This window comes from Neomonachus schauinslandi, chromosome 14 (assembly GCF_002201575.2).
Source record: "Neomonachus schauinslandi chromosome 14, ASM220157v2, whole genome shotgun sequence".
Lineage (NCBI taxonomy): Eukaryota > Metazoa > Chordata > Mammalia > Carnivora > Phocidae > Neomonachus > Neomonachus schauinslandi.
The window spans coordinates 84394785-84411299 of record NC_058416.1 but is presented as its reverse complement, the minus strand read 5'-3'; the positions used below and the strand labels follow the sequence as shown (position 1 = coordinate 84411299).

The following is a 16515-nucleotide window of genomic DNA, read 5'->3' as shown; positions in this document are numbered from 1 at the left end:
AAGATTGAGAATGAAGAAATGGCAGGGATTAAATTTGGTGGGAGTATATGTGGGAAAATTCTGCTTCTATGAATCTGTCCTCCGGAAGTAATCTCAGTGCACAAAGAGGTTTAGCATATAACAGTGTAATAGGAAAAATAAGAAATGCCTAGATGGCCATGAAAATGGTGACTGACTTACTATGTAGTATGGCTATAAACGCTGTGACCTTGAGCAGGTTTGCTTTGTGTGCCTCATTTTTCTCATCTGTAAACTGGGAATGAAGATAACCACCTCTTTCTTAAAATTATGAAGGTTGTTAGTAACCCGTAACGCCCTTATGGCAGTGGTTGGTATGGAATAAGCAGGCATTCCCCAAATTTTAGTGGGTGTTAGCACTATGCAGCCATTAAAAAAGCATGAGACAGATAAGTATATATTAATGTAAAAGGTTTGTGATTTCTGTTTTAATAAAGTTTTAGTAAGTGTTATCCGTAGAGAGATGCCTAGGAGAGAAAGATGTTAACAGCTGGTATCTATTTGGATGAGGGGACTGAGGAACGGGTTTTCACCTTTTAAAAGCAGGCTTTACTTTTGTAATAATGAGAAAACTGTTGGTGGGTATGCCAGATACTGTGTGCTGTAAGCTTGCTTAGTAACGGGCTGCTTCTGCAGCATCTCATGAGCTGTTACACCTCCAGTCACTGGAAGTTTGGCTCTTTAGGACCAGCTATGCCTTTTTTAGTCTGTTTTATTATAAAATATTCGCTATTACTAGCTACAATATACTCATCTGTTCTGTACGTTAGTTTTTCACTTTTTAGTCACACAAAAGTTTGATTCCTCCTGCCACGATAGCCCCGTTAGGTGGGTGAAGGTAAATTCATGGCCCTTTTAGAACCGGAGGGGAGCTTAAGTGACTAGAATCTGGAGCAGCTGCAGCTTGTCCAGTCGAAAGAGACAGTTGTGGTGGAACGGGGAGTCTTGAGTGCTAACAGTGTGGTGTATGCTAAAATTTTATTTTATTTTTTAAAGATTTTATTTATTTATCTGAGAGAGAGAGACACAGAGCACAAGCAGGGGGAGAAGCAGACTCCTCGCTGAGCTGGGAGCCTGATCCCAGGACCTGAAGATCATGACCCAAGCTGTAGGCAGACTCAACCATCTGAGCCACTCAGGCGCCCTATGCTAAAATTTTAATTTCCAAGCTAGTTTTAGCACTTTCAGCTGTTCATGTAATTATTTTCAAACCCTTTACCATCTTGATGGTTTTCTTTGGTGCCCAGACTTAAATGCCATTATGTAAATGGAGTCTGGTTGATAGTCTAGACACTCCTTAGTCTGCTTTTACAGGCTAAGGACACTTCTTTGGCAACCTTCATCGCCTTACCAGCTAAAGCCCTGCTCTCACATGTGCTCTTTCCCCTACACCTCCGATCTCTGCTAGCATACGTGGTTTTTTTGTTGATAGTCTAAATGTAGAATTTAAGTAACAATCACTGTTGCCTCATTCGGCTCAACCAAGTCTGAGATCTCTTTGGTCCTGACTCTCTTCCTTGTTCTTTTTGTGATGTTCTTCAACTTGATAATATCATAAATCTGTGATGCTGGTTTATTAAAGGAAATAATGTGTGCAAGTACTTCATGCGTTGACAGATATTTTACCTGGTGTCCACTGTGCACCAGCACAGTGCTTGGGGCTAGGAAATGAGCAGTGACTGAGTAGGAAGACTTACCGAGCACGTGGTGTGAGAGCCTTGGAAAAGGAAAGGACAGCTGTCTGTGGGCACATTGAAAGGGATAGCAACCTAAAGTGGGAGTTCACGGAGAGGCTTGCTGGGTGGGGTCAGGTGGGGTGAAGGAGAAGAGGGTGTGTGAGACTCAGAAAGAACTTTGAGGAATTGGAAACCATTGTGTTGTGTTAGAGGAAGGGGATTGTGGTCAGAAGCAAGCAGCAGCCAGGTCCTGGGAAGTCCTGTAAACCACGGTTAAGATACTAACTTGATCTCAGTTCTGGGAGGAAGAAACTATTGAAACATTTTATTTTATTTTATTTTTAAAGATTTTATTTATTTGAGAGGGGGAGAGAGAGAGAGAGCACACATGAGCAGGGGGAGGGAGAAGCAGACACAGGAGCAGGGAGCCCGATGGGGGGCTTGATCCCAGGACCCTGGGATCACGACTGTAGCCGAGGGCAGACGCTTAACGACTGAGCCACCCAGGCGTCCCATTATTGAAACATTTTAAATTTAAATAAGAGTATTACATTTGCTCTTTTTTTTTTTTTTTTAACATTTGCATTTTTGAAAGATGAGTCTTCTCATGGGTAATACTCCCAAAAAATGGACTGGGAGCAAACTTGGTATTAGCGATTTGTGATGTTCCTTCCCTGCTCACTCTTGAGGCCTGGAGAAAGTAGGCAAGTGGGCTTCTCAAGTGAGGAATTTCATTCACTCTGACTATAAAAATCTATGACTCAAATCAGAAACATAATGAAAATGTTTGAGTCATAGTTAAATGTTTAAGTAATTTAGGTTAATTCTATTACAGCTTGCTTTTCCTAGGAGCCATTTAAACTCAAAAACAATAGTGATATTTAGGAGGTAATTTCTGATCTTATATATAGTTTTTCCTTAGAAAAGACTTGAATAGCTGGTAGAATTTGTCACAGTAAAGTAGATTTTTTCCCCCCTACATATAACCAATTCATAAAAAGGCCTTTTCTGTGGGGCACTTGGGTCACACAGTTGGTTAAGCATCCAACTCTTAGTTTCAGCTCAGGTCTTGATCTCAGGGTCATGAGATCGACCCCTGGGTCAGGCTCTCTGCTTAGTGTGAAGTCTGCTTAAGATTCTCTCTTCCCCTGCCCCTTCTGCCCTCCCCTCCTGCCAACATATGTGTGTGCTCTCTTTATATAAAATAAATTTTTTTTTTTAAAGATTTTATTTATTTATTTGAGAGAGAGAATGAGAGACAGAGAGCATGAGAGGGAGGAGGGTCAGAGGGAGAAGCAGACTCCCTGCCGAGCAGGGAGCCCGATGCGGGACTCGATCCCGGGACTCCAGGATCATGACCTGAGCCGAAGGCAGTCGCTTAACCAACTGAGCCACCCAGGCGCCCCTAAAATAAATATTTTTTAAGGCCTTTTCTAAGTAATGCTGATTTTAACTATCAGCATTCATTTATTTTAAAGTTTATTTAATTTTTTTTAGTAATCTCAACACCCAGCAGGGGCTTGAACTCACAACCCCGAGATCAAGAACCACATGCTCTACCGACTGAGCCAGCCAGGCGCCCCCATCAGTATTTATTTTTGATGGAATGGTGTAACATCGTTTAAGTACCATGGCTTACGAACATTCTTTCCCAGGTTTTAAGATAAAGTTTGTGTTCATTTCTAAAATGTGGCAGAGTAATTTCCTTTGACTTTTACTTGCATTCTTGGTGACCTAGCATAAAGCATACATTGAGGATTTTGTTCAGAGTGGAAATCCCTATTGTGGTAGCAGATTAAAGAGCTTACGGACTTATGAAGCCAAGAGCTGAATTTGAAAAGTGTCAGATGTTAAACAAATCTAAGGTATTTATAATAGAGTTTATTCTTTTATTACACCACCAGAACCCAAGAGACGGGGAAAAAATTTCAGAGGAAAAAATTGCAGAGCATCCACTTGGCAAGAGTAAGAATTTTCCACTACCACTTGCCCTAAGGGCATTGACATGCCCCATCAGGGAAATATTACTGGGTGTGATCATCAGGAACAGCACTGCCTGCTCCTCACTCACAAAGCCCTCTGTCTGAAATTCATAGAAGCCTGCAGACAAAAGAAAGTTATGTCTTAGTTTGAAAAGTATCCATTGAATCTTACGAATCTTTTCCTTCCTTAGAGTGTGCTTCTTTTTTTTGTTTTGTTTTTTGTTTTTTGTTTTTTTTAAAGATTTTATTTATTTATTTGACAGAGAGAGACACAGCGAGAGAGGGAACACAAGCAGGGGGAGTGGGAGAGGGAGAAGCAGGCTTCCCACAGAGCAGGGAGCCCGATGCGGGACTCGATCCCGGGACTCCAGGATCATGACCTGAGCCCAAGGCAGTCGCTTAACCAACTGAGCCACCCAGGCGCCCTAGAGTGTGCTTCTTAATGGATTCAATCCTAAATTGACTCTTAGAAAAATAAAAAGCAGAGTCACACAGTAGGTTGTCTTTCCTTAATTGAACTTCCTTAGGTGAAACCCCTTTTACTTCGAGCTTTAGTTTCCTAACTAAAATGAGGACATGGGTTGATTAAGATGATGTGAGGGTTTTTCTAGCTAAGAGAATACTAGAACATAGCAGGGGAGTTTTTTTGGTTGTTTTTTTTTTATGTTTAATTCATTCGATACACAGCACATGAGCACGGGGAGGGGCAGAGGGAGAAGCAGGCTCCCTGCTGAGCCAGGAGCCTGATGTGGGGCTTGATCCCAGGACCCTGGGATCGTGACCCAGCTGAAGGCAGACACTTAACCGTCTGAGCCACCCAGGCGCCCCCATAGCAGGTTTTTAAAGACCAGTTTGGATTGATGCTTCTGTATGGATTTATGCTGCTTTTTCACAGAGATCAGTTACAAATGGAAACAAATGTAAAACTTTATTTGGGAGAGAGCTTGCACCTTTGCAGATGAGCAGGGGGAGGGACAGAGGGTGAGGGAGAGGGAGAGAATTTCAAGCCAACTCTGCTAATCGCAGAGCCCAACGTGGGGCTCAATCCAACGACCCTGAAATCATGACCTGAGCTGAAATCAAGAGTCAAGATGGCTGGGGCGCCTGGGTGGCTCAGTTGTTAAGCATCTGTCTTCAACTCAGGTCATGATCCAAGGTCCTGGGATCGAGCCCCGCGTCGGGCTCCCTGCTCGGCTGGAAGCCTGCTTCTCTCTCTCCCACTCCCTCTGCTTGTGTTCCTGCTCGGTCAAGATGCTTAATTGACTGAGCCACCCAGGTGCCCCCAATGTAAAACTTTAAGGTAATAAATTTCTCAGGTATTGGGGGAATTAAGGTCTTCTTGGCCTAGAGCTGGCATACTTGGCACATGAGAAACAGCACAAAGTAAACAGGCTGTTCTGAATAAGCCCTTCATGGGATCTGAAACCCATTATTATGCTTGGTTATTGTTGTTTCTTGTATTTTTTGTGTTTGGAGAACTTTTTTTAAAAGGTGGATTCCCATCCCAAATGCATTGAACCAGATTTTTTTTTTTTAAGATTTTATTTATTTGACAGAGGGAGACATAGTGAGAGAGGGAACACAAGCAGGGGGAGCGGGAGAGGGAGAAGCAGGCTTCCCGCGGAGCAGGGAGCCCAATGCGGGGCTCAATCCCTGAGATCATGACCTGAGCCGTAGGCAGAAGCTTTTTTTTTTTTTAGATTTTATTTATTTATTTGACAGCGAGAGCAGGAACACAAGCAGGGGGAGTGGGAGAGGGAGAAGCAGGCTTCCCGCCGAGCAGTCAGCCCTATGTGGGACTCGATCCCAGGACCCTGGGATCATGACCTGAGCCGAAGGCAGATGCTCAACGACTGAGCCACCCAGGCGCCCCGAAGGCAGAAGCTTAACGACTGAGCTACCCAGGCGCCCCTTGAACCAGATTCTTGAAGAGTGGGTCCTGAGGTTGTATAGTTTATAAATGGCTCCCAGATGATATTTTTCTTTTAACTCCTAAATATTTAATTGCCTCCCAGTTAGAATGGCTGTTGTCAGATGGAAGAAAAGTTGAGAAAAGCTTGAGGTCAGTTTTTAAGGGCTTCCCAGTTCATTTGTTCTACTAGCATTTGACAGCTGAGTCATTTCTAAATATATGGCCAACAATTAAATGTGTATCCATACAATTTCTGTACAGCAAAGAAATTATTTAATATATTTAAAATAGACCTTTGGAGCAGGGGTGCCTGGCTGGCTCAGTCAGTAGAGTGTGCAACTCTTGATGTCAGGGTTGTGAGTTTGGTTTCCATGTTGGGCATAGAGATGGCTTAAAAATAAAATCTTAAAAAGAAAAACCTTTAGGGGGGAAAGTAGCTGTTTTTTTATAATGCCAGTTTTAATGCTGCATATATATAGTAATATATAGTATATATAGTAAGTAACTGTCTTAAACTAATAGCTAATATGTTCACCATGTTACCCAGGAAAGAAATTTAATATTGGTATTTATTGCCTCAAAGATACGTTCCACCTGTTTTAAATCCTCTGAGCTTCCAGTGAAACACAGCAAAATAAATGCCAAGATACTTCCTTTGATTCTTCTCATAGTTTATCCTCAATTTGAATATTAGATTGGCTTTAAATCTGGTAGGTATATGAGAGTACATGCTGTGGCTTATACATAAAATTGTTGAACTAGAAAAACAGGATGCAACTTTCAGTATAAAATGAAATGTTCTGGGCACTTGGGTGGTTCAGTCAGTTAAGTGTCTGCCTTTAGCTCAGATCATGATCTCAGGGTCTGGGATTGAGCCCCGTATTGGGCTTCCTGCTCAGCGGGGAGTCTGCGTCTGCCTCGGCCCACCCCCCGTGTGTGCTCTCTCTCTTTCTCAAATAAATTTTTTAAAAAATGATTTTTATTATTATTATTTTTTAGAGCGCACAAAACAGGGGGAGCTGCAGGGAGAGGGAGAAGCAGGCTCCCTGCTGAGCAGAGAGCCTGACTTGGGGCTTGATCCTAGGACCCTGGGATCATGACCTGAGCCAAAGGCAGACGCTTAACCAACTGAGCCACCCAGGCATCAGATGTTCTGCTTTTAAATTGCTGGTATATGATCGGCTATTGGAGTGCAGAAGTGTCTTAGTACTTAAAGATTGTGGGGACCCCTGTGCCATGTTAGAAATTTTCCTGTGACATAAATTGCCTATGACAGCAAGAAACATTTTCAAGTAAATTTTCCATTTAGGGTCATAGGTTCATCATTGAACCTTATATTCTTTTCATGTTCCAGATCATGCGTGATCAAGTTAATTATGACATCCAGAAATAATACAGTAAAAAATTTTAAATGGTTTCAAATTTTCATCTTGATGGGGCATTTTAGCTGTTTAGATCACTGAAGTTTCGTATATGGTTGATTGTAGTAGGAGCAGAATTAAAGTGAAAGGTTCTCATTTATTCAGTCCGGGAGTATTGCTGTTCATTGCATAAGCATTTCCAGCAGGAATTTCACCTTAACCTAATGTGTCCCTGCAGTCAAATGCAAGGATGATCTTTGCCTCTGGAGATTATATACTGACAGTCTGTTTCTGGGCTGCTTTGTGACCACATTTCCTAGTTAGGCTATAGGGCTGTTTAATGAACTGGAGCTCAAAAAGCAAATAAATCACAGTCTTCTGAACTTCAAAGCTCTGAAACGCAGAAAAATCAGAGCTAAATTGAAGGCTTAACAGATGAAATGAATCTACTTGGACAGAAGGCTATTTTGCCAATTTACATATATAACCAGACGGTTAAAATTCAGTATGTAGAGTAATCATGGAAAATGAACATTTGACTTAAAAATACTATATGTAGAGGTGCATAGGTGGCTCAGTCGTTCAAGCATCTGACTTGATTTTGGCTGAGGTCGTAATCTCAGGGTGGTGAGATTCAGCCCTGCATTGGGCTCTGTGCTGGGCATGGAGCCTGCTTAAGATTCTCTATCTGCCTCTCCCACCCACCCCCCACTCCCTCTTAAAAAAAACAAAAACAAAACAACAACAACAACAGAAAACTATATGCAATTCTAGGGGAGACTGTACTTGTTCTAATTTTTAGCTCTCCCTTATGTCAGACTTGGAAAACTACCGTATTTACCTTTCAGAAAGTCAGGGAAAGCTGTTGTACACTTATTTTAATATCCAGTTGTTTTGGTACTGATAAGTATGTGTTCAACAATATTTGAATGTCTACAGTGTTCTGGACACTATTCTCAAGACCATGTAAAACATTGGCTTTATCTGTTCCTGCATCTGCACTGTGGCATTTACTCTATAAAACTAGAGATGTGGACCCTTTAAGAGCTGTTAAAGGAGCTCTTTGGCCCAGGGAAGAAGACTCATTTGACTTACAGATCCTCTTGATGTGATGCAAGAGGTTTATTCATTTATTTGATAAATCAGATTTCAAAAGTACAAAGTGAAAAGTCTCCCTCCACTCCGTACCCAGTTACCTAGCATTAAGATTTTGTAATACCTTCCCAAAGGTATTTCGTTATATGAATGACAGTCGATACAGGTGATGCTTCACACTTGTGTTTTCCCCCTTAATATACAGTGTATCTTAGAGGAAATTTTCACTTTAGTGTGAATGGAGTTGTCTCATCTTTCTACTGTTAATAATAAAACTACTCTGTGACTAAACATATTCTGCTGAGCCTATCTGAAGAGTAAATTCCTTGTAGTGGATTATGTGGGGTAAAAAGATTGTGCTTTGTAGTTTTTTTTTTTTAAAGATTTTATTTATTTATTTGACAGAGAGTGAGAGAGGGAACACAAGCAGGGGGAGTGCGAGAGGGAGAAGCAGGTCCCTAGCCGAGCAGGGAGCTGGATGTGGGGCTCGATCCCAGGACCCCGGCATCATGACCTGAGCCGGAGGCAGATGCTTAACGACTGAGCCACCCAGGCGCACCTGTGCTTTGTAGTTTTGATATATTGTCAAACTGTACTCCAGAGGTTTTATAACATTTTTTTTCTTCATACTTAGCAGCATATAAGGGTGGTCACAAAGTCTGGAAGCAGAGTTGAATTATAAACACTGAAATGAACTGTTACTTTTACATAGACCATGTGATGCGTTACATGCATTTAATTTGTCCTTATTAACTGTGCACTAACACAGAATTTCATTGATCTCTGCTCAGGCACTTGCCTCTAGTGATTTAGAACTCTGATTTTTTTTTTCTCCCTATTTACACCAAAATTTCCAGATTTTATAGTCCCCCTATAATAAGAATCCCTATTTCTATACATCTTTGTAAACTTGATGCATTTTCTCAACTCTTGTCAATTTGTTTTAAATTTATGTCTCTGTAGTTTTATTTCTTATGATATTTTATCTCTTCTGAAGATGGGATAAACCATGGTATATACAACTTGATTCCCCTCACCATGCCATGTGTGTGTGTAAGTGTGTAAATAATGTGTCTTTAGAGTTTTTCCCAAGCATTATTCTCTTCCTTCCTGTGTAATTCAAATCCGGTATCTATTTAGCAAGAGTTTTTGTGACCCTAAGGAGAAGGTGGTTATCTTGCTTAATTTAACAGATTTTTATGTATTTGTGCTGTATACAGGCTATGTATTTTCTTTAAGATGTGTTTTACTTGGAGACAGATTTCATCTCTATGAAACATGAATTGCAAAATTACTTATTTTAGCTGCCTTTTCTCCAACTAGTTGGTGACAAAGTTCCTGCTGATATAAGATTAACTTCCATCAAATCTACTACTCTAAGAGTTGACCAGTCCATTCTCACAGGTAAGCATTATACATTGGAAGGTCTCTGAATGTTGAAGTCCTGCTCAGACCCCGTGCTGAGTGAGTTGGCTCCTGCCCCTCCTGTCCCTTTTTAGGGTTTTACCTTAATCCTGTCCAAGATAGTTCATTCTTTCTTTTTTTTTTTTTAAGATTTTATTTATTTATTTGACAGACAGCAAGAGAGGGAACACAAGCAGGGGGAGTGGGAGAGGGAAAAACAGGCTCCCGGGGCTCGATCCCAGAACCCTGGGATCATGACCTGAGCCGAAGGCAGACACTTAACGACTAAGCCACCCAGGCGCCTCCAAGATAGTTATTTCTTAGTGCTTTAGAAATCTGGCTTTTTTGCCAGTGTTTAAAGGGTTTAAAGGGTTTAAAGAAACTTGGCTTTCATCTCATAAGACCTCTATTTGTCTTTTAATTTTATAAAAAATTAGCTTTCGGGGTGCCTGGGTGGCTCATTTGGGTAAGCGTCTGCCTATGGCTCAGATCATGATCCTGGGGTCCTGGGATTGAGTCCCGCATTGGGCTCCCTGCTCAGTGGGGAGCCTGCTTCTCCCTCTCCCACTCCCCTGCTTGTGCTCACTCGCTCGCTCTCTCTCTTCCTCTCTCTTGGTCAAATAAATAAATCTTTAAAAAAAAAAAATAGCTTTCACCAAAAATCTCTTTTATGTTTTTACTTTCTAAAAAAAGTTACAAATTTCTACATTAGCAGAGGTAATAATCTCAAGGTTGAAGCGTTGTCTCTCTGTTTTATGAAAATGAATTAATTACTTAGTGTTCTTTTCCCAGGCAGGAGAGAGAGGTTCCGGAGCTATAATTTTTTTCATTAGAGAAATGCTGATCTTGCATCTGACATATTTGCAATGATCAAATGTACAGTTAACAAAAGTTAGCACCCTCCAAAAACGGTGAATGTTTTACTGCCTAAAGTTTGCACGCTTAGATTTGAAATTGTTTGGAACATTTTTCCATTTTTGTTTGATAAAGGCACAGTCTAGGGTGGAGGGTTCTAATTAACTGGAAGTAAGGTGGTCAGAAGATTAACTTAACACAATGCTAACCTGAATTAAATAGGGTAAATAGAAAACCCAAAGGTAATCAAGATTTATCTTATTATCAGTTTTGAAAAGCAGCGGAAGTCCTAGGAGGTAGTGCTGTGAGTAACCTGGGCTCTTTGTTTCTCTATGAATAGCTTAGTTACTAAAACTCCCATTAGCAGCAACAAGCTGAAAGCTGATTGATCCATAAAATGTTGGGAAACTGATTAGGTGGTGCATAGAAGATTTTCATAGTATGCCTACAGAAATAATTATCTTTTAAAACCTCTCATAAAACTTATTCAGTGGTTTTTTTGTTAAATAATGATACTGTAGTTTCAGACTAGAGTGAGGAACCAGGTTTGTTCAGATATCGAGAGGGAAGTCGGCTCCCTGAAATTTAAATGAACAACTGGAGCCATATTTCATGTTACTCAGACCAACCCCAGTTATATATTTCATAAGCGATGTTAAGTACTGTTGAAACCAGATTCAACAAGACATTGTAAAAGTTCAAGTAGTCCTTTATCTACCATGTGATGTTTTTAGTGCTGATTGTTTTTCAGTTTTATTTTATTGAAATAGAATGGTCTGATCACTCATTACTAATGAAGATATTTCTAAAACAATGTTTTCATTTCTCATGTCTGGCATTAATGAACAAAAATAGGCTTCCCAGTACATGCTTCTCATTATACGTATAATGTATCTAGTATGTTCATTGTGTTAAGAATAAATATACTTTGACCTTTTTATGAAGTATTAGAGAGTGTATATACGTAAGTTTACAACAAATATAAATATATATTCACAGTATTATTAGAGTATAAAGTTGATACCTGAAAATAAACTAGATTTGAATAGTTACTCCGGGAAATACAGGCAATTGACTGGGATTCTATTTCTAAATTTTACTAGTTTTTCTCCTTCAAGTGAATTGGGTCTTTTATCTCCTTTCCTGAGAGTGGTGGTAGCATGAGTGGATGAGGGCTCAGGGTCTAGGTATGAATTGCACAGACCTAACAGTCCCTTCTCACAACCTGCTTAGGTGAGTCTGTATCTGTCATCAAGCACACTGACCCCGTCCCGGACCCACGGGCTGTCAATCAAGATAAAAAGAACATGCTCTTTTCTGTAAGTACTTTGTCAAATGTTTTTTTTTTTTTTAAGATTTTATTTATTTATTTGACAGAGAGCGAGAGCAGGAACACAGGCAGGGGGAGTGCGAGAGGGAGAAGCAGGCTTCCCGCGGAGCAGGGAGCCCGATGTGGGGCTCGATCCCAGGACCCTGGGGTCATGACCTGAGCCGAAGGCAGACGCTTAACGACTGAGCCACCCAGGCGCCCCGCAAAATGTATTTTTATTTGGAGACATTCTCAGAATTTAAAATCTGCAGGGTTTTAAGTTTGTTTATTTTTAAGTAAACTCTACAGCCAGTGTGGGGCTTGAACTCAAGACCCCCAAGATCAAGAGTCACATGCTCTTCTGACAGAGCCAGCCAGGCTCCCCAGTGTTGTCTGTTTTAATTAGCAAGTTTTTGAGGGGGGAATAAAAGATCAGGTCAGACATCTTTAAATTCTTTATCTGTAAACCTTGAAAAGTAGATTTGTGTGGAAAAGGCTTCTTAAAATGATATGGGCGAGGTATGTGTTTAGAGAGAGAGCAGATGTGGCAAACCATTTAATAACGGTGAGTCTGAATGAAAAGCAAAACGGATGTTCATTGTACTACTTGTTTTTCTGTTAAATTTTTTTGAAATAAAAAGTTGAGAAATTTGTATATTTTGCTTGTTTGGTATTTTATATGCTATTTGAAGTGGTAGGTTCTGTGGGTTAGTGTGGGAGCCTAACCACTCCTAGTAAGTAAAGTGCTACAGAATCACGGTGGAAATAATGAAGTTGTATCATGCCAGTGCTAGGAATTAAAGTGGGGTGGGGAGAGAGCCCTGTACTTGATTTCATTGATTTTTTGAATGCCAGTGCTTGAGTGGAGATCCTCAAGGTAGCACATGGTGCTGGTTGCCCTGCTTATTGTGGGTGATGAAAGTAGGGGAGGTGGGACTATTGGAGCCCGCAGTGGAGAATGCTTAGGGCTGAGGACTGTATGGAGTTTGAAAAATGAGGAACGCAGAGGGGTTAGAGCACTGTTGAAGCCCGAAGCTAGTCTGCAAGCCAGGTTCGGTATGGTGAATAGAGATTCCGGGGGGGTCAGGGCGGAGCTGCTCTGGGCGAGTGGGGACCACATGAAATGCGAATCAAGGAGAGCTGTACCATGCCGCCTGCATCAAGGTTGGATGGCTGGTTCTCTGAGGAGCAGACCCTCCAAGGCCCAGTAGAATATGACAGTCTGGGTGCTCTAGTCAAAACCCACCTGAGTCTGAGTTTGCTAGTCAGTTTTAAGTTGGGTGCGATGTTAATCTTATAACCAGTTTCCTCTACTTCTGTCGTAGGGTACGAACATTGCTGCTGGCAAAGCCATGGGAGTGGTGGTGGCAACTGGAGTGAACACAGAAATTGGCAAGATCCGGGATGAAATGGTGGCAACAGAGCAGGAGAGAACCCCCCTCCAGCAGAAACTAGACGAGTTTGGGGAACAGCTTTCCAAAGTCATCTCCCTGATTTGCATTGCAGTCTGGATCATAAACATTGGGCACTTCAACGACCCAGTTCATGGAGGCTCCTGGATCAGGGGCGCTATTTACTACTTCAAAATTGCGGTGGCTCTGGCTGTGGCAGCCATTCCTGAAGGTCTGCCTGCTGTCATCACTACCTGCCTGGCTCTTGGAACTCGCAGAATGGCAAAGAAAAATGCTATTGTTCGAAGCCTCCCTTCTGTGGAAACCCTTGGTTGTACTTCCGTTATCTGCTCAGACAAGACTGGTACACTGACGACGAACCAGATGTCTGTGTGCAGGGTAAGTGGGAGTGATTTAAGATTCTTTGCTGGTGGTGGTCATTGGTTCATCCTAGGAATATGCCCTCATGCCATCAAAACCTTGAATTCGTAATTTGATACCTTTTTGAGTGCTTTAAACAAACGGGTTATGTGTATAGCCAGAGCCCAAGGTAATCTGATGCCCCAGAGGAATTAGTCATCGAATTCCTAAAATTAATTCATGGAATAAAGGGTATCTGCATAGTTGATGTGCTTATGTTGGGGAAGGTGACTATAGGCAATCTATTAATGTGTTAGGTGACTATGTTCCCTTTGTATTCCTGCTCCTCTGTCTCTGAGTGCATCGTGTGTTACTGCACTTACAGCCTTAAAGGAAGAGAGTCCTATAAAGCAGCTAGTTCCCTCCCTACCTGCCTAGCTAAACTTCTAACTGGTATTTCCATAACACATTGAATGAGACATGCTTTCTTGAAAGTTAAATAATTGCCTTTAACTTGCTTTGTTGTATGTGTTCATCCTTCCTTTCTTAGGTTGTTTTGACCATCACTGGGGGGATAAAATAAGAAACTGTTTAAACTTGCGCTTAGAAAAGTAGTAACTACAGAAACACTGATACAGCTGAATTATGTTCTCTTCCTAGGTTTTATTTAAACAACTTTGTACAAGTCTTTTCAAAGTATAATTTTCCAGAAGGTACACAACTCATAAAAATATTCAGTGGACACTGGGTCAAAGATTGTTTGGCTTGTTAAATAATGAGGGAATCAGTAAAACTGGTTACAAGAGCATTTGAGGAAGTACTCAATAACAGCATAGAATTGCTATATGTTAGATTGCAAAAACTGGTTAATATCCAGTAGGGCAGTAAAACTACAGGTTATCTTTCCTACAGGACACAAATCCATAATTTCATGTAACATGAGCTCTTAATAGTAAGTAGCACAGTGGAACAATGTTAAATTTTTCTAGAATACTACATCTTGGAGTGAGCCTCTTAAAAGAATGCTTCTGAATGACATTGAAGGGACATGTGGGCATCCTCTTGGCCTTAGCTCCAGGGTTTTGGATAATATTTTTTTGCATTAGAAATTGTTTTTTTTGTTTTTTTTTTTTTTAAGATTTTATTTATTTGAGAGAGAGAGAATGAGAGACAGAGAGCACGAGAGGGAGGAGGGTCAGAGGGAGAGGCAGACTCCCTGCCGAGCGGGAGCCCGATGCGGGACTCGATCGCGGGACTCCAGGATCATGACCTGAGCCGAAGGCAGTCGCTTAACCAACTGAGCCACCCAGGCGCCCCTAGAAATTGTTTTTAATACAGTTAAACCCTCTGAATCTTTATCTTGCCAAATTTAAACTCAGGATGATTTTTAGATACACAGTCATCATCAGCGTCCATCCCATCCTCCACCCCCACCCCCCACCCAAGCCAAACTCTGTGTAGTCCAGATCCCGACTTAGAATGAACTGACAGGTGTTTTGTCTCTTAAGTGGTAAGCTGCCAGTCTGTCCTGGGTTTCACCAGAAGTGCAGGGTTTGACTTGGCTACCTAAGTTTTCATTCCTTGGAACCAGAAAAGGTTGCGTAAATTAGCTAATAGCTAGTTGGCAACTAATTTCAAACTGTGGCAGAAAATCAAATTTCAAAATAAGAATAAAACAGGGTCCGGGCACCTGGGTGGCTCAGTTGGTTAAGCGACTGCCTTCGGCTCAGGTCATGATCCTGGAGTCCCTGGATCGAGTCCCGCATCGGGCTCCCTGCTCGGCGGGGAGTCTGCTTCTCCCTCTCCCACTCCCCGTTTGTGTTCCCTCTCTCGCTGTGTCTTTCTCTGTCAAATAAATAAATAAAATCTTTAAAAAGAAAAAAAAAGAATAAAACAGAGTCCATAGGAAAAATTTTTTGTTTTTATATTTTCCCTTAACTGGTTTAAGATGTTTTTTTCTATTAAAGAAACAGCCTAGCTTGCCTCTTTGTTCTGTTCTCCCTCTCTGACAGAAAGCTGATGCTAATCAGTATTCTCCAGGAGGTTTCTTGCAGTGGGTTGCATAACTGCCCTTGACTTAAGAGATACTTTCATCATGCAGTTCCTAAGTGGTTTACTTGCTCGAAATCTAAAATGCCCACCCACGTGCGTTCAGATTTACTTAATGTGGATTAGAATTCTGAATATCTTAGAATACTTTGGACTTTGGTATAAACCCAGAGAGTTTCATTTTTTATAAACTGTATCATTAAAGAAATGACATGGCATGTAGTAATAATGCTAACTTGCTTTGATATTGCTTAGTACAGTTAATTTGTTTTCTCACATGTGACTTTATTTGAATCATATGGTAATCCTGCTCAAAAGAGGTTTGAAAAACTATAAGGCCCTGAGAGGTTAAGTAACATATCCGAGAGTCACACAACTTCTGATAAAAGGGTAAAGTTGGATTTTCTTTGAGATTGGTAGTTAAATCCAGTCCTCTCTTTTCCACTTAATAATTATATAACCTTGAGCACATGCTTTAACCTCTCTGGTCCTTTGTTCCTCTTCTGTAAAATGTCAAACATCTTTGGAAGGAGCCATTTGACAAGCTTCCTTTTTTAGGTGTTGTATCTGTTAGAAAAAAATGTAGGCGTCACTGATCTTGCTGCATGTGACCTTGGACATGAATCTTTTCCTCATTCGACAATGGTTGTATATGTTTGAACTAGAACCTTTTTTTATCAGGAGTCCGTTTTAAATCCCATTATATACTTTTTTTTTTTAAGCCATTTTGTATGTCTTGCTCATGGCTTTAGTTCCGTTCCAAGGTTGATTTATATCTAAGTATACTTTTGAAATGAAGCTTTTTGGGCGACTGGCTGGCTCAGTCAGAGCATACAACTCTTGATCTCAAGGGCTGTAAGATCAAGCCCCACGTAGGGTGCAGAGATTACTTTTTTCCTTTTTAAGATTTTATTTACTGGGGGCACCGGGGTGGCTCAGTCGTTAATCATCTGCCTTCGGCTTGGGTCACGATCCCAGGGTCCTGGGATTGAGCCCCGCATCGGGCTCCCTGCTTGCCGGGAAGCCTGCTTCTCTCTCTCCCGCTCCCCCTGCTTGTGTTCCCTCTCTCGCTGTGTCTCCCTCTGTCAAATAAGTAAAATCTT

At 41.2% G+C, this 16515-nt stretch overlaps 1 protein-coding gene across 3 annotated transcripts in view; it reads left to right on the top strand.

The window, feature by feature from the left end:
- Window positions 1-16515, top strand: part of ATP2A2 (ATPase sarcoplasmic/endoplasmic reticulum Ca2+ transporting 2) — a 58971-nt gene that overhangs the window by 24719 nt on the left and 17737 nt on the right. For all 3 annotated transcript variants that reach the window (XM_044921314.1, XM_021698698.2, XM_044921312.1), the window contains exons 6-8: window positions 9368-9448; window positions 11537-11622; window positions 12938-13402. In XM_044921314.1, the coding sequence (XP_044777249.1) occupies window positions 9368-9448; window positions 11537-11622; window positions 12938-13402 (632 nt within the window). The remainder of the gene's footprint in view (window positions 1-9367; window positions 9449-11536; window positions 11623-12937; window positions 13403-16515) is intronic.